Genomic DNA, 19,460 nt, shown 5'->3' on the forward strand with positions numbered 1-19,460 from the left:
GAAAATAATACACGGGAAGCCTCGCCATTCCCAAAGCCAGGGCTCGATAGACCGAGCTAATCTAGATGTTCAAAATATGCTTACAACCTGGCTTATCACAAACCAAACAACCAAGTGGTCAGAAGGTTTAAAATATGTTCAACTGATGAAAAATAAAGCTTTTCCTGAGGGTATAAAGCAAACTCCCTATGAAGCTTTATTCGGAACAAGAATGAAATTTGGTTTGAAAAGATCAAATTTACCTATGAAATCTGTTGAACAGCTGGAAACAGAAGAAGAGTTAGACAATTACTAGAAAGAGTACCCAATTCGCCACATAGCAAATGCGCAGAAAATGATGAATTTTCCATTGAAACGCTAAACAATTTTGGATGATGGTTTATTAGCAACCAAATTGAAGATAAAGATGGAAATTTTGAGTTAAATTCTGTTTTAAACGAGAAGGAAATTTTAATTGATAATGCTGGAAAGAAAGCAAGGGAAAGAAAAAATTCCTGCTGCTGTGATTGATAACAATGTTAAGATTTTCCATTCCAGACGTTGATTGTGGTAAAACGGATCCAAAAAATTTAATTTGCGTTGTTTTATCTAGAGATGGCGATAAAAATTTATACAAATTAGGAACAATCTTATTCTGGGCATGAATTCGCCATTTGCGAACAACAGTTTATATCATACGAAGATGTTTCTCAAGATGTTGAGAAATCGGTAAGAAAAATTATAGGAATGCAGTCCATTACTGGTGGACAAAATTTTAAAAGATGCATCTGTAAAGGAACATGTTCCTCAAAAAAATGCAAAAAATGCTGGAATATTATGTAATTCCAAGTGCCACAATAGCAATTCTTGCTCAAATAAATAAAACATTTTTTCATTATGAAAGATCATTGGGCGTTTTTTACCCGCTTTTTTTAAAGTCGCGAACATAAACCAAAACACTTTTAAATCATAGTGCTTCCAATCATATTTAATATTATGTGGTTATTTTAATTCATAACAATGGGAAAATGGAAATAAAAGTAAAATGAAATTCATATTTTAAGTTGACTATTTGTCCTAATTACTAAATATGACCGCTCAGTAAGTTAAAATATCACTCCGTGGTATTTTCGTAAAGTCAACCTGACTGATATCCGATAAGTGGGTGTGCATGTTGCGTTCTCTTTCTCGCCCATTGTCGTAAAACAGGTTTGGTTGCGCTCGCGCAGGTAGCTAGCTTATCTTACTACAACGCAGTCCTTCGTCATCCGTCGTAGCGATCTGTGTTTTACTGTGTTCCCATTGTGTTCTGAGTCTACTAATTACCTACTGCTTGTTTACTGGATTTTGTTTGCCTTCGTGTTGGATTTGGCTGTGAAATGGAACGACGAAATAGTTGTGTGTCGTGTGAGCGATCTGTTCTACGTCGTAGAAGACATCGTCTTACACAAATGTTTTTAGAAAGATATCATGACTATGCAGTACTATTATTACAAGAAATAATGCCACGGGAGGTAAGTTTCTCAATATTTATTATATATATTAAACATTCCTGTTATATACATCCTGTAACAAAAGCTAGGCAGCTATTTTTTCTTTCGGGATTTCCATATTGGTTCCATAGAAAAAGTTGTTTATGACGGTTAGAATGCCCCCTAAAATATTACTACACTACATTGTATGAATAAGTACTCACAGCCACGTCAGCCAGCTGTGACGTCATACCAGTCCTTTTCAACCATTGAAACTGTTCATTCCTTGGTCATAGTGTATTTCGTTGTGACCTTTATTATTATGATTATCAATTAATAACCGTAAAATAAACTTGTTACAGATTGCTTTTGATGGAACACTATCAATATGCAACCCTTGCTGGCTGAGATTTTATCGCGCAGTGCAAGTCCGGCCAGTAGACGATCCATTACCTCAGCAAGTTCAAGAACCACTTAATGAGCAAATACCTCTTCATGAAAACTTTAATAGTGCTCATGTTCTCGATATTATCGAGCTGTATGAATGGAGATTGGAACGAGGAACTCAGTTGGACTTCGAAAATGTTGAGGAGATAGATGACAATGAACTACATTTTTATACGGGTATGGATAAAATTCAATTCAATAATATTTTGAATCAAACATCTTCTCTACGTGATAGAACCAACAGTTCTGCTACTGTTTTGGGACTGTATTTAGTTAAAATAAGAACAGGTGAACCAGACGAGCGTATAGCTTCTATGTTTAATATGTCGAGAAGAACATTGGAACGAAAACTAAAAATAGCTCGAGAATGTTTATCTGAAGAGTTTGTTCCCCGCCATCTGGGTTTGGATCACATGACGAGAGAAGATGTAGTAGCTCGCAACTTAACCATCCCGAGTCATATTTTTGGAGGTAACCAGAATGAACCTGCGGCCATTCTTGTGTGTGATGGAACATACATATACGTGCAAAAAAGCTCCAACTTCCTTTTTCAGAGAAGAACGTATAGCCTGCACAAATTCCGCAACTTAATAAAACCCTTTTTAATTGTATGCACAGACGGCTATATTGTAGACGTATTAGGCCCGTATCCAGCTATTACTACGGATGCCGAAATAATGCGTCACATGATGGAGGAGGAAGTTTGGTATTGGTTTCTGAACGCCAACGATATTTTCATATTGGACCGCGGCTTTAGAGACTCTATCCCTGCCATCGAAGAGCATGGATATGATGCACATATGCCGCCAACAAGGACGAGAGGAGAGCAGTTGAGCACAGTAGATGCAAATAAATCACGTCTAATCACTATGTGTCGTTGGGTGGTAGAGACTATTAATGGTCGCTTTAAAAAAGACTTCAAAATATTCCGCCATGTTTATTTTAATGTAGCGCTTACAAATATGATGACTGATTTTAAAATAACTGCAGCACTTATCAATGCCACTTATCAGCCGTATAGAGATAACGCTCATGCCGCAGAGTTTATAAATATAATAAATGAGAATATAAATAGAGAAAATGAATTGGCTGATTACGTGATTCGAAACAACTTAAACAGGCAAAGAGTTGCATTCACGCCGATAGAGGCAAACAATCCCGAATTAAGAGATTTTCCACAATTAACTTACGACGAGCTATTTTTATTTACCTTGGGAATATACCATTTGAAATTGGCCAAATCTTATTGCCATGAACACATGCGGCCAAACGGAGTGTATATAATGGAATTATACCATCGCAGAGAGTTGGTAGAAAATAAAATATTAATACGAGGCAGAATACAGTCTCGTCACATAAGAGCAAAACGCTATTATACATATATACTAATAAATCCGGCATTGCAAGGAAGACAAAGCCTCGAAGGTTATTACTGTTCCTGTATACACGGCCGCCGCACTGTAGGGAGTTGCGCGCACATCGCCAGTGTGGTATACTTTTTATCTTGGGCTATATATCAAGAAGAATTTCACGCACCTGCGGCGTTTTTAGACGAAACTCTTGTAGATTTGGATGCGGCAGAATAAAAGTAAAGAGAAAAACATGTTTTTTTTATTCCTTTTTTCCTCTTGAATTATTGCACAAAAAAGTAAAAAAAAATATATTTTTTTAATGTCCAGTTTCTCCTTATTCCCACGGCTCACAGATATGGGACCTATACCATTGTAAACTAGATTCAATTGCCTATCCACCAGACCTAATTTCATTTTTGTTCGCTGTAGGTAAGTGTCCCATACAAAGGTGCCCGATGTCCTTTCTATATGTTCCGTTATAGTTTTATAAAATGTAGCTGCTATAATAAAGAAAAGTATGTTATTATTATTATTTGTTTGATTCCCATTGTATTTATTGGTCCTAAAAAACTAGGACGAAAATTGTATTTCTGAATTTTGGAATCATAACCTACGACATATTATATATGCATAGAAAAGTATGTTTTGTTTGTCATTTACATTTTTTAATCAAATTATTTTCGTTATTAAAGCCTTTTGTATTATGTTTAATTAAATAAATATTTTTTTATTGCAACAACATTTTTAATTTATTTGTAGTCCAACTTTTCTTAAACATGAAGGTAAAAGTATACATTTACCAGAACGTGAACGCAAGAGTACACATTTGCCGGGAAATGTACATAGCATTATATTCATTCATTGTTTCATTCATTCTGTGTTTGCGAAAACGCCACCGTCACTTATGCGTCTTTGGCACCCAATGTTTACGAATAAAAAGCTATATTCTGCATCTACCAACCCTAAAAGTACAACGCTGTAAAATCCTTTATAGTTTTAATATTCACTGCCGCTAACAATTGGCTTTTGTATGTGTAACGTGCTTTCCATCTATACTTCCTAAGCAATACGGAAAATTTCACCTTTCAAAAAAGTATTCGCAATTTGTAGCCACTGTTGAGATGTTGACGGTAGCTGGAACAAAAATATAAGAGTAAGTATATGTGTCTTTAACACTAGATTTACCAGACCAGTCATTTTGACTGGTCGTGCAACTTCAATTCAAAATTACTACTACATTAAATATTTGCTTTCCAAAATGATGTTATGACTTTTGTAGGTATAAGTAGAGAATATATTTTATGAACTTAATTTTACTTTATATAATGTTAGTAACAAATATATTTTTTGTTATAATTATTTATACAAGAACCAGTCAAAATAACTGGTGCATGTTTCTAGGAAGAAATGTATGATTTCGGGAGAATCATGAGACCGTGAAAATACAAATAGTGCCCATGCTTCTTTTGTTCATTACGTTATCGTTATCGAGCCGATTTGGGCGATTACGGTATCTATACGATTTTTTTACGAGTACTTAGTCCAAGCGATCTCCAAACGTAATCATTCATCTTTACCCATACAGTGACACGTAATAAACATTTATGAGTATTTGAAAAATATTCAAATATATGTTCTTCAGCAAGTAGCCTGCGTATCGTTACCCCCTAAAAATGTCAAAACGAATAAAAGTTTCTACATATTTAGAAAATGCAACAAACATACCTCAGGATTGTTCAGATGTGGAAAGTGAATTATTTGATAGCGACGGTGAATTATTAGATACACAAATTGCTCCACAAGGCAATGATGAAAATAGTGCTAATATCTTGAGTAGTGATGAGGAAGTTCTTGATGAAGACAATATAAATCAGTCAAGTGACAGTGATTGCGAAAATATGCCAAACAAACGCACGAGACGATGCATGCGATTCCCTTCCAGTTCGGAAGATGAAGATGGAAGTAACGTACCAAATCAGCAAACTGAAATTGCTGCAGACGGAACTATTTGGACGAGAATTGAAGAAGGAGGTGTTGTTGGTAGATTACCAATTCATAGTGCTTTCAAAGATGTACACGAGCCAACAGCACATGCTAAAAGAAACATTATGAAAGGGAATCTAAGTAGTGCGTTCCTATTATTGATTGACAATCATATTTTGGAACATATACGAATTTGCACAGAGTTAGAAGCCTCTCGAGTTTGGGGGAAAACCTGGACAATTACGCAAGAAAATTTGAAAGCATTTCTTGCAATATTGTACGCACGCGGGGCATACGAAGGAAATACTTTGAGACTTCAATACTTGTGGAATAAAAAATGGGGACCATCATTTTTTTCTAGCACTATGAGTAGACGAGATTTTACAGATATTTTACGATACATTCGGTTCGATAAAAGAAATCAGAGGAGTCAACGCTTGCAAACAGACAAATTCGCGTTAGTCTCAGCAGTTTGGGATAAATTAATTGAAAACAGTCAAAATTGCTTCAAACCGGGAGCTTATTTACTGTGGATGAGCAACTTTTTCCAACGAAGGCCAGATGCAGATTTACTCAGTATATGCCAAACAAACCCCATAAATTTGGCATCAAATTTTGGTTAGCGTCTGATGTAGAAACAAAATATGTGGTAAATGGCTTTCCATATTTAGGAAAAGACGAGACTCGAAATGCATCAACTCCCCTAAGCGAATTTGTCGTAATGAAACTTCTTGAACCGTACACCATGAAGGGTAGAACTGTAACAACTGATAATTTTTTTACAAGTATTCCTTTGGCGTTGAAATTACGATCTAAAAGCACTTCGTTACTTGGAACAATACCCGCAAACAAGAGGAAACTGCCGAAAATTTGCAAACTGAAAAAAGACAGCATGGCACGTTTCTCGACGTTGTTGTACCAATCTAATGGATGCACACTTACTGTTTATAACAGCAAACCAAATAAAAAAGTACTTTTACTAAGTACAAAACATAAACACATCAAAATTGATAAAGCAGCTAAAAAAATACCTGAAACTGTATTGTTTTATAATAAAACTAAATTTGGCGTCGATGTGACTGATCAAATGGCACGAAAATATACGGTGAAGTCTGGTTGCAGAAGGTGGCCACTTCAAGTGTTTTTCAATATTTTAGATTTAGCCGGAATAAATAGCTGGATATTATACAAAAACACAACAGGAGAAAATATCTCACGGAAAGACTTTCTGTTTCGATTAGCAGAAGAACTTGCTTCAGAATATCAGACTTCAAGGCAAAAACCACACGAAGCTGATATATCAACTACCGCTGGCACAGTTTCTGTGCGCAAATGGTGTCAAATAGGATATTGCAATAACAATAAGACTACAAATATTTGCAATAAATGCAAGAAAAGTCTATGCGGAAAGTGTACAAAAAGCAAAATCTACATATGTAGAAATTGTGAGCGATAAACTGTAAAAATTAAGTCTTTTGTTATTTGACAATGTCCATAAATCCATTTTTGTATAAAAATTAATATTGTTGAATTCTTTTTACCATTTTTCAAGAGTGAATAAAGACTGGAAACTCAGTTAAGCATTTTTTTATACACCAGTCATATTGACTGGTTATGGTAGAAATACGTATATTTAAATGGCTGGTAAATCTAGTGTTAATAAACGTTCATTTCTATTATTTCAGAGTAACGAAGAAAAAGAAAACACTCTCACTGTAAACGAAACATCGGTAAAAAAGGTGTTCGTCACCCCAAAAGCCACTCCAAAACCGTTTCGCAAAAAGAGCCAAAAGAACAAGAAGATATAACACAACAAGATGCTTTAAAAACATTTATGAAACTAGAAACACGAACAGGGATGAAAGTACGCATTTGAAGAGTATGTTTCTATGAAACTTAAACAATTAAAAAACAGTTAAGCGGTGTTTCTAGTATAGTTCATTGATGAAACAATGGTGGCTTTTCGTGGCCGAATTACTTTTATACAATATATACCCAGAAAGCGACATAAATATAGAATAAAATTATTTAAAATTTGCGATAACGATGGATATACTTACAACTTAATTGTATATGAAGGAAAAAAACTATGTCAACCACACAAAACGTATCCTGTGTAAAATTATAATACTTGAACGCTGGAAGAAGTATTGTAACTGATAATATACATATTACTATACAATTGTCACATTGTCTAATAATTTACTACAAAAAAGCACTCATTTATTGGGAACTCTCAGAAAGAACCAGGAAAGGGCTACCAAAAGAGTTATTCAAAGAGAAACTGAAGAAAGGCGAGACTTGTGTTATAGAAAAGGAAGAGTTAGTTTTAATTCTATGATGGAAAGATAAGCGTGATGTGTTGGCTCTATCAACTCGGAATACCTGGTTTTGTCAATAAAGTGACTGTGAAACCAACATTGAGAGCAGATTATAATCGTCATAAATATGCTATTGATTACTCAAATCAGATGTGTAGTTATTCTAATCTTGCAAGAAGATGCTTACATTGGTTCCAAAAATTAGCTATTGAGCTTTTATTTTGCACATATTTGATCAATGCATTTATATTGTCCAAAAAATTTAAATTAAATCTGACATCAAAAAAATATACAATAACAACATTTAAGGAAAATATTTGCCGTGCATTATTTAGTCTTGGCCAACCAAGGATATAAAGTCACGAAAACCAAACTCGCTCAGCTACACACCAATTTGAAAAATCTCCTTTGGTCGACCGTTGCAACTGAATAGTTAAGAACACTACATTTAAGCCCATCTCTAGATTTAATAGGAAATGACAGTTGTACATATTGCAACTCGATATTTGTGACATAATCCATTACTTAATTGTTCAATTGTTCAACCTCATTGCTTGTTTCGCGAGTGATATATGCGATATTTAAAACTTCATTCATATTGCAAATTCATTAAAACACATTGAATTCAATATAATTATTGTGAAACGAAGTGATGAAAAAAAACAGAAATACTGATTTGGCTTAAAGGGCGTTGCTTCCAAGCCAGTAAAATTTATTAAAAAAAAGATCAGTTTGTACATTGAACCTGGTTTTTTGTTTCATCATCCAACTCATTACAAAACAACATTGACTAAAGTTTGAATTTGAATTGGTTGTAAAACCACGTGAAGATCCGAAAACAAATGTGATTCGCATAGCCTCAATAACAGATACCAAAAATAAGCCATATAGGAATAAGACAAACTGAAAATATGATCAAACCATTCTATTCAGCAAATAATTTAACACTTAATATTAAAAAAATCTGTGATAACTGTGAAATATGCATTAAAAATAAATCTAGAACTTAAATTAAATATGGATTGATGTATCATCTAGGTCCAGCAACTTACTCTTTTGAAATTGTCTCTATAGATACCACTGGTGGATTTGGTGGGTCTTGCTCTACAATAATATATCTATATCTTCTGGTAGACCACTTCACCAAATACTTCACTACATATTGCCAACAGATGGCAATATGTAGTGAAGTATTTGGTGTTAGGAAACCGACTAAAAATCCCTTTTCCTCAACCACGCCATCTATCGGCTTTGTGAAGATCTATAACTCGCCTCCTAACGGGCGAAGAAGACGAAGTGAGTCGACGCTTCGCACCGCGCGCGCAACAGTAAAAAATAACGATTTATTCAAAAATACTGTTTTCGCAAGAACTTTGCTATTCAAACTTGTTCGTTGTGTCTGTGTGTCTTACACTCCAGCAATCCAGAACAGTGCCCCAGTGGCGGATTTACCCTAAGGCCTGGTAGGCCGGGCCTAGGGCGGCCAGATTTAGGGGTGGCCTCAATCTTCTCAAAAAACTTATTATAACGTATGGCGGGGTTTTTTTGCAGCATCAACTCAGCGTTAGAAACTTCTTCAAACCCATTTCACTATCAAAAATTTATCAAGCACTCGTTGGTCAGCTCGTGCAGACGCATACAAAAGTTTACGCGAATCGTGGAATGAAATCCATTAAGAGTTAGTTTCCACCGAAAATTATACACAACAGAAGAGAGCCATTATATGCGAAGCCAGAGGTATTCGTTTGAAACTGGAACGTTTTGAAACAGCCGACATGACTGTTTTCTGGGGATGTTTACTGGATCGCATTAACACCACAAGTAAAAAGCTTCAGATTGTGGAAATTGACATTACCGTTGTCATAGAACTCTCTAAGGTACTAATACATTTTATTGGCGAAATACGTAATAATTTTGATGAGTTTGAGAACAACGCCCATTGAAAGGTAGAGAGAAGAATTGTCCATTTCTTGTGAATATGAAAGAGATTTTAGACGCTATAAAAAGCTACTTCCTGGCGAGAAATTAGATAAAGAGATGCAACAAACAAATGGTCGCGAAGTTTTAGAATTAATACTATTTTGGTCATCATTGATAAGATTTAAATAATTACAAAAACGGCGAGATGCATATACCTACAGTGCTTAAAAATTTTTTCCTATTGTGATTTTTTTATAGTTTAAGTGAATTTAAATATTGCTATTAACTCAATATCAATGGAGGTAAACGAGGCGGGCGGGTCTCACCCGCCTGCCTCAATAAAACCGCCACGGCCTACGGATGAAGGAGAAGGCGTAGGCTCTGGACGGTCGGACTGCGGCGATGAGAGAGATGCGTATCTGCTTTACTACAAACCGAATTACAAAAGATAATATCCGGAAAACTCAATCAACACAGACTTTAAAGTGTACGTGGAATCCACTAACGACGAGAGATTAGGCAACAAGAGCCCTATATATTTAAATCATATTTTCGCAATGGACATAAAAGGTGTGACGGATATTCAGAGGGTGAATGCCAATAAAATAGCCGCTATTTTCAAGCAATATAATACGCCCAATAATTTTATTAATAACACCACTTTCCTCACAAAATATGAAATGAACGCTCATACCGGAAGCGCAAATTGAAAAAACCGGCATCATTAGATTTGTTCCAGCGAATACATCTAACAAAGAACTTTACTCAAGACTTCTTCAATTTATGAAATAGTGGCAATAAGAAGGATTTTCAAAGACAGTAGGATAAGACCGTATTCCGTTGCAGACTCTAAGCATCACCTTTTTATCTAATGTACTACCTAATAATGTACAACATGATCTATTCTCGTACAGTTTTCGAATACATCCCACCATTACTACAGTGCTATAGGTGTTTTAAATTTCATCATTCAGCAAAGATTTGTAATGGTAAACAAAGATGTAGTATTTGAGGAGGTGAGCACTTGTATAAAGAATGTAATAAACCAACAGAAATCAGCTGCATAAATTGTAGTGGGCCTCATCTTGCGATATCTAGATTATGTCCTATTAAAACAAAGAAGATTATTGAAAAGAAAAACAACAAATCCTATGCAAGTGTCGCCTTAACAAAACAAGTTACCAACAATGAAACAGATTTCTCTCCACTCCCACCACCAAAACCACAACCTGTAAATAGTTATTGTAAATAAGTCTGTAAATATCTCTGCAAATAAGTCTGTACAAGTTTTTTTTTTTTTATTGCTTAGGTGGGTGGACGAGCTCACAGCTCACCTGGTGTTAAGTGGTTACTGGAGCCCATAGACATCCACAACGTAAATGCGCCACCCACCTTGAGATACAAGTTCTACGGTCTCAAGTATAGTTACAACGGCTACCCCACCCTTCAAACCGAAACGCATTACTGCTTCACGGCAGAAATAGGCAGGGTGGTGGTACCCACCCGCGCGGACTCACAAGAGGTCCTACCACCAGTAATTACGCAAATTATAATTTTGCGGGTTTCATTTTTATTACACGATGTTATTCCTTCACCGTGGAAGTCAATCGCGAACATTTGTTGAGTACGTATTTCATTGGAAAAATTGGTACCCGCCTGCGGGATTCGAACACCGGTGCATCGCTTCAACACGAATGCACCGGACGTTAGGCCACGACGACTACAAAATAGATGCAAATAAAGTTACAAGATGCAAATAAAGTTAAAATAGTCCATTCTAAAGACCTTAAAACTCAAATAATTTCCAACAATAATGTACTTATGGCCCTAGTGCAGACGTTGGTGGAATTAGCCAATAAAGATGACAGGACACCCACTAATATTAAAACTATTAAAGATGCATTATTAAAACACTTAACATAATGGATTGTGTAGGGCTTAGTTCTACACTTAGTTCCTTTTACAGTCCAATTTTTAAACAACAAAGTATTGATATTTGCCTTCTTAATGAGGCATGGTACGAAGACAATGATTTTAAAATACCAGGATATAATATTTATAACAAAAATTGAAACAATGCATATAATGGAGTTGAAATACTGATAAAACCATACCTGAAGTATAATATATTAAATACCAGATTTTATATGAAGACATTCAAACAGTTGCTGTATTTGTATCAACTAGACATAGTGGTTTAACAATTCTCTGTATATACTGTCCACCTTCAAGTAGGCGTATTAGATTAGTAGAGTAATTAATAGACTGCATTACATTATTCATGATCTACCAAAGCCCATATTTATGAGTGGTGACTTTAATGCTCACCATATTGCATTTAGTTGTCAGTCAACGAAAGGTAGAGGTCAGGATTTATTTAATTTAATTGATTACTGGCGGTAGGACCTCTTGTGAGTCCGCGCGGGTAGGTACCACCACTCCGCCTATTTCTGGCGTGAAGCAGTAATGCGTTTCGGTTTGAAGGATGGGGCAGCCGTTGTAACTATATTTGAGACCTTAGAACTTATATCTCAAGGTGGGTAGCGCATTTACGTTGTAGATGTCTAGGGGCTCCCGTGACCATTTAACACCAGGTGGGCTGTGAGCTCGTCCAAGCATCTAAGCAATAAAAAAAAGACAGATTTATATATTTTAAATGATGGTAGACCTACAATTATAAATCACCCTAGACAAACTGCTTCTGCCATTAATGTAAGCTTCATCAGTGGCAACCTCGCACCACTATGTGAATGGTCTGTCTGTACATGATGATACAATGGAAAGTTATCATTATCCAACAATAACAGAGAATAACAGAGAATTTCATAACATAAAGATAAATATCATCTCAATTCCCCTGTAGATAGGTTCATATATAAAAAAACTTATTGTTGCCCAATACACAGCTCTTTCAAAAATAAATTTTTATGATTTGATTGATCCTATTTCAACCTATAATAATTTCTATTTTCATTTAGATACTCTTAAAGAAATTTCAATTCCAAAGCTCACTAAAACAAGCAATTTCACAAGCAGACCACCATCTCCTTTATGGAATAGTATATGTGAGCAAAGTGTTATTGCTTCATATAATGCATTAAAACTATATAGAATAAAGTCTACTATTGAAAATTATATTAATTACAGAAGAAAAGATGCCCAGAAAAAGAGAACAATTTCAGAACAGAATAAAATTGGATGGAATAACTCATGTAACACTTTTAATAGAAATACTCACATAAGTAAAATTTGGAATTTATTAAAAACTGGCGACCCGCCCTCGCTTCGCTTCAGAAATATTAAATTTTATTATTGATAGGCGAGTCCCACAATGTTGCGCGTGGTACGACAATAACTGAGGGCGACGCCGCGGGGCGAAGCTAGTCTAAAGAAAGTAGCCTAAGTTACTCCTTATATCATCAACTACCTATTAGTGAAAGTCTCATCAAAATTGGTCCAGCCGTTCCAGAGATTAGCCGGAACAAACAGACAGACAAAAATTGTAAAAAATGTTATTTTGGTGTATTTATTTACCGTATATATATTCATATGCATGTAGTAAAAAGCGGTTATTTCAATATTACAAACAGACACTCTAATTTTATTTACATGTATAGATGTTCAAAGGCATAAGACCTAAGAATAAATCATATACAGATGAGTTTATATCTCCACTCTTGGATAAATTATCAGATAATAGCAACATAATTGAAGTAGATCAACTGAACATTCTTTTTGAAATCAATAATGATAACTGAAATTCTAAATTTTTACTGGATCCATTTTCATGGTCTGAATTTTTAACAGGTTTGCACTCTAGACGAAATACAACTCCTGGCTTAGATAATTATCCTTACATTGTAATTCAAAACTTAGTTGTATCTGCCCAAAAGTTGTTTTTTAACATTATCAATTTGCTTTGGCGTAATAAATCTATTCCACAGTCATAGAAAACACAGTGTGTTGTCCCAATACTTAAGCCCAACAACTCTCCTGAGTTTGCTAGTTCTTAAAGACCACTTTCCTTGTCATCCTGTCTTGGTAAAATATTTGATAAAGGCGTAGTAGTGCAGACAGTTTCACCTCTTTAATCTCTGACCTGAAAAATGCAAAACATAGAAAATTAAACACTGCTTGCGTATTCCTAGACGTTCAAAGTGCTATTGACAGTGTTGATCCTGGTATACTAGTTCAAATCATATTTAGGTTCGGTGTGCCCGGGCACTTGTGAGTGTATTTTAAATTTTTTGAACAACAGAACAATTTAAGCTAGATATAACAATATTTTATATGGACCCAAACATGCCTCAAGAGGCATAATGCAGTGTGCCACACTATCTCCATTACTGTGTAATATATACACATGTGAAATTTGTAAATATGCCAATAATAGGAATGTAAATATTTTACAATTTGCTGATGACATTGTATTATACAGCCGTAATTACAACTTAGAGATTGCAATAGATAATATGAACAAATCCTTATTTCAACTATTACAATATTATAACGGTCGTTTACATTTAAAAATTAACCCCTAAAGGTAGTATTATGTTTTTTGGCAATGAAGCCTCAAATTCAAATATTATTTACAATAATAAAATTATAAATAGAGTCGCTTCAAAGATTTTTTTAGGAATAATACTGGACCCAAAACTAACTTTTGAAGAACATGTTAAATATATATCCAAAAATGTTCAAAAAGGACTAAATTTTATCAGATTCCTTTGTGGTGTAACATGGGGTGCAGACCCTAAAATATTGTCAATCTATACTAATATTGTAAAGAGGAAAGATTTGTTTGTTTGTTTATATTGAATAGGCTCCGAAACTACTGAAACAATTTCAAAAATTCTTTCACTGTTTGGAAGCTACACTATTTCCAAGTGACATACATAGGCTATAATCTTTTTTGAAAAAAATTAGGGTTCTTTACTAAAACTCCAATAATGAAACTCATGGTGTAAAAAAAATACCTAAAATTTCTTTACATCGCGTGCCCTGCGGAAACTATTACTGATAGAATAAAAGAATACTACAACTTTGTTTTTTACACATTATTACTTACAAAAAGTGTTGTGACAGCATATGTGTAACTATTATAGTTATGCCACAATAAGTTTACTTTTATTTTTTAAAATAAAATAACGTCAAATATCCTTGAAATTTTTGTTAAGGACCCGAGCGGAGCCGGAGCGAGCTGCTAGTATTGTATAAAAGTACTGTAAGAGGTTACTTAGACTATAGCTCACTCGCTTATATGAATAGTTCTCATCTAAATAAATAAGACATATTGCAGAATAAGGCTTTAAGAATAATATCTGGTGCTATGTGCTCAACTCCCATAAGGGCCGTGGAAGTTGAGATAAAATTACTGCCTTTGATTTTTAGGCGAATCTTACTTGCTGAAAGATACTGTCTCAAACTAATAGCATCAAACAACACTCAAGTAATAAACAAAATTGTACCTTATATAGAAAGATCCCCAAGAGGAACATTAACAACAGCACAAGATCTACTATGCGGTAATTCTCCAACACTTTCAGCTATATTTCTGGAAATAGACAATAGTTTTTTTTAAATTAGAAAACAGTTTCCATATGATCCACAAGCAAAATTTTCTTCAAGTTTTATTCTGCATGAACCCTGCTCTATATTTACGGCAGAGGCATATGCAGTGTATCAGGCATTAATTCGTATTCGCGAACTCAATAACATTAAATATTTTTTAATAATTTCTGATTCCTTGAGTTTGGTAACAGCTTTAACTACCCTCACAGTTAAATTCAAGTCTAATTATATCCTTTACTTCATTAAACAAATAATTCACCAATACCACATTAAAAATATCCAAACTTTCTGTTTATGGGTGCCTTCCCACAAAGGTACCTCTGGCATTGAAATGGCTGATAAAGCTGCATATGAAGGAGTTAATGCTGTTGACGTTAAAAATACAATGAATGTTCCTATGTCCGATTATTTGCAATGTATTGACCAGAATACTCAAAAATTGTGGTTAGAAATGTAAAAGAAAGATCAAGATACGAAAGGAAAATGGTATGGAAGCATACAAGAAAGCTTACCTGCAAGACCTTGGTTTGATCGTATGCAAGATGCTACTCAGACTTTAGTACTATCATAAATAGACTGCGTTTTGGTCATAATACTGTACCGTAACACCTTGCTCGTCTCGGCATTATTGCGAATAAAACCTGCTCACATTGTAATTCAAGTAATGGAACTGTGGAGCACATTATCTTCGATCATAGTTTTTTTTTTTAAGGGATTTTATGACCTGGTAACTGAGACCTTTAAGTCATGTCTTATTTTAATTTCTATTCATATTTTTATGAAAAATGATATTATGGAGTGAAATGAAATGAAGACGATTAATTTGAGACATTAATCAACTGGGATGAAATGAAATGAGATGATATGGGATGAAATATAATCTCAGTAAAATGGTGGTCATTTACTAAGATTTTTTCAGTGGACTTTTTGGAGGATCCCGAGAAGTTACGTCCAGCGGCTTTGTTTTATTTTTCCACATTTGTGCACTTTCACAGATATTAAACAGTTAATAAACCACCGTTATTACACATTTAAACCCGAAGAAACACTAAATAGACAAAATAAAACAAATCACACAACTTCACTCCTTGCGTTCCCGCCAAAAGTCTCGATCATAGATTAAACACTTCATACATAGATTATACACTCAATTTAATTGAGATCTTCGATCGTCAAAAATTTTTGATCGACAGACTAGTGTTGGCCAGTGAACTTAGTGACGTTGCAATTAACCTCCGTATCTGTAGTCGTTCTCACGAGCTTAACTCGACTCGACTCAACCTTATTAGAGCAAGATCCCAGGGCCCCCAGACGTCACGTATTTTCTGACGAAAGAAATGTAGCCGATTGCGTAGTTTAGTATGTACTAAGAACGCATGCCTACCTGCTACCTGCTCCTTAGACGGCCAATTTTTAAGTATCAGGTACTCAAGGTACATAAAATCGCGACCTACTTCACGTTTTTTCTGAAAGCTGATTTTTATATTTTAGGCAATATCCTTAAAAATAAGTCGCCAATACTCCCAGACACTTTCCGTAGGCCGAATTGCTTTGCAGACGCTTTAAAGCTCTCAAAATAATGACCTAACTTCACTTAAATTCTGAAAGCTAATTTTTATATATGTCCACCAGACAACTATTTTAAAACCTCTTACAAAAAGACAGACCGATCCAAGGGGTCAATCATCTCCTAAATTTAATTTCATACCTCTGCGGGTAAGAGCACGAGGGGCTTTATCCACGCGCTTGAGACTAAGGTCCCGGTAAAAAAATATTTATTTTAGTAATGGGAAGGATTAATTATCATTCTGAATTACATTTGCAAAAGATATACATTTCTTTGATATGTTTTTGTTGTTGGCTTGCTGGTGCAGTCTTTACAATTTGTGTCCTTCTCGACAAATTGTGCATCTATGTCAGTTTTTTTTAACTCAAAGCATCACGTTCGCTGATTCCACTCATCCCACTGCTCAAGCAATCATCATGATCGTCGCCGTCATCATCCTCCTTGCTGTTTTTCCTTACAAACAATATTTAGGTCATTAAAATATTCCTTTGCTTGATTATATTATTATATATGAATGAAAAAAAAAGTATTACGCGAAGCCGTGGGAATTATTTAGGTGAATGAAGTTAGCCCCTCAAAAAATTTTTTTTTTCCTATTTTATACTTATTTTCTATTAATTCGTTTGTTCATCATTTGTTCATGATTGTTCACTGTTAATAATTATTTGTTCTGCAGTTATTTATTTAAAAAAAATATTTTAAAATATACCTACAAGTTAGCCCCTCTAATGCAATTTTTAATATTTTTTCATCCTTAATGACTCGTAAATATTCATTTTCGATTGTTCTTATATAAAACACGTTTGTTCTCTTTCGAAATTACTCGTTTTTTGTTTAATTTACTATTTTTATTAGTTGAATAAATGTATGCAAAATATGTGTACTGCGCATGCGTCAACTATAATGCCTAAACTTTCTACGCGGTTTTAATCGTGAAAAAAAAACAAATATAAATCCTGAAGGAGCAATTAATTGGTATACAGCTTAATTAAAAAAATTAAAAAATAAATAAATGAAATAATGTGCATTGGCGTTAAGTTAGACCAAATACATTTTTTCCATCCTCCTACTTATCGTTATGAAGGTATAAAAAAGATAGGGAGTTCACATAGGTAATATAAACAAATAAGTAAATATGTTCATTATTTATCTTTCAAGAGATAATATAGGTATACATTATAATCCCGGGACCTGGGCGGGCCCCCGATGCGCACTCTGCGTGCCGTGGGTTCCGTCTGTGGGGGAGTTTTGCTGGACTTCCACCGGGCGCGTCCATAGGTGGCGGATAACGGGCCTCTGGGAGCAGTCATACTCCCAGGGGTATCGCTCCTTCTCTCTCGTTGTGTTATGGCGGGAGAGATTGAGCGACGTGGACCAAATCCAGCAGGGGGGGGTTCTGGGCTCTCTGCGCCCTTCACCTAGTTGAAGGGTGTTTCTTCCGGGGATGCCCGGGCCCCCGACTTCTTCCTTATTATTTTGAGTTTGTTTTTACTGTCTTTTTGTTTTCTTTATATTTTTGATTTAATTTATGTTGAGTTTGTCTGTCCTTATCTTCATTATTATTTTGTTCTTTGTGTTTTGTTTGTTTACTATCTTCACTCTTGTACTGTTGGTTACATTTTTATGTTAGATTTTGTTATATTTTCCACTTCTTTCTTTCTTTATTCTCACCCAATCCCAAGTTTTGACGCCCGGCAACGGGACGAATGGCTGGTGGGAGGCCAGTCTCGAGGGCGTCCTAGGGGACCGCACCCTAGGTAAATAAAAAAAAAAAAGTATGAGCATGTCCAGCCTGAAAAAGTTATTACCCCAGGAGGGTACCTCTTGCTCTGCGGGAGGAGAATCCCTCCGTGCGGTCGAGAAATCGGCCGCATGCTGCCCCTCGTATTCTTGGGGGGGCACAAGCTGTTCCGGGAAAGAGTCCGAGAAGGACGGGGAGAAAAGGAAGAGGTCCACAAGGGACGAATGAGAAACGGTGCAAAACGAAGACCGGAGGAGAGAAAGCAGCGTTTGCTCGGAGGACAGTATGGTGGTCAGCTCCTGCTGTTCATCACCAAAGAGAACGACGCGCAAAAGGGCAAAAGGCTCGAAGAACGCAAGCTCCGACAGCAGTACCGAATCGGAGGCGTCTAGGTCAGGATCGTTGGTGTCCAGGACCAGACCATCGAAGAGAGGCCGAGGTCGTCCTCCAACGACCGGCCAATACGTGGGATTGGCGGCGGCGAAGCAGGCATACTTAAAAGCTCAACGTGAAGAGCTGGAGCTTCGCGCTGAACAGGAGGTAGTGGAAATCGTGCACAACCTACGTGAGAAGAGGCGCGCAGTACATTTAATATCCGGGAACATAACAGCAGATCCCGCGACTAGGCTCCAGGAGACCGCCCAGATGGCCCTTACCATCGCGGCGAAAGCGCGCAACCCGAAGGGGACGTACATCAAAGCCCTTAAGGAGATGGCCACAACAATAAAGGAGGCCAAGGAAGATCTAGCTTCCAGATCCTCCAACGAGGAAACCCTGAGGCTGCAGGCACTCAGCGAGAGACAGGAGGCGGAGATCCTGCAGCTCAGGAAGGAAGTAGAGGACGTAAGAGCGAAAATGGTGCGCCTCGCTCAGACGACAGCGCAGCTCACTCCCGCCCCAACACTGCCAAACGAAGACGACGAGCGACACCTGCAGATAATCATGCGAGCAGTCGGGTCCATGCTGGACGCCCGACTCGAGGGTCTGGAGGCCCGTCTACTCCCAGAGCCTCGCTTGCGACCACCTTTGGCCGCTGACGCAAGAAGGAGGAGCAGAGAGAGCGAAATCGATCCAGACACTGCAGGTCTTGTGTCGGAGGCGACGCCG

The 19,460-nt window shown here is 36.2% G+C and overlaps 1 protein-coding gene and 1 long non-coding RNA gene across 4 annotated transcripts; one reads left to right on the plus strand and one right to left on the minus strand.

Annotated features, from left to right (window-relative positions):
- The first annotated feature begins 458 nt into the window (after positions 1-458).
- LOC119630475 (uncharacterized) lies at positions 459-3,499 on the plus strand. Its single transcript, XM_038019999.2, has 2 exons — positions 459-1,493; positions 1,814-3,499. Exons 1-2 carry the CDS (start codon positions 1,359-1,361, stop codon positions 3,482-3,484), a joined length of 1,806 nt encoding a protein of 601 aa, XP_037875927.2. The 5' UTR covers positions 459-1,358; the 3' UTR covers positions 3,485-3,499.
- LOC101741960 (uncharacterized) lies at positions 1,495-16,511 on the minus strand. Of its 3 annotated transcripts, none has more exons than XR_009976524.1 (4): positions 15,558-16,511; positions 14,943-15,028; positions 7,742-13,573; positions 1,495-4,384 (listed from the first exon to the last, which is right to left on the minus strand). It is a non-coding gene; the product is annotated as an uncharacterized LOC101741960 (long non-coding RNA). The 3 variants fall into 3 exon arrangements; XR_009976525.1 differs by having other exon boundaries at positions 8,607-13,573; positions 15,558-16,501; XR_005246213.2 differs by having other exon boundaries at positions 13,332-13,573; positions 15,558-16,427.
- Positions 16,512-19,460: the final 2,949 nt, after the last annotated feature.

This window comes from Bombyx mori, chromosome 24 (assembly GCF_030269925.1).
Source record: "Bombyx mori chromosome 24, ASM3026992v2".
NCBI lineage: Eukaryota > Metazoa > Arthropoda > Insecta > Lepidoptera > Bombycidae > Bombyx > Bombyx mori.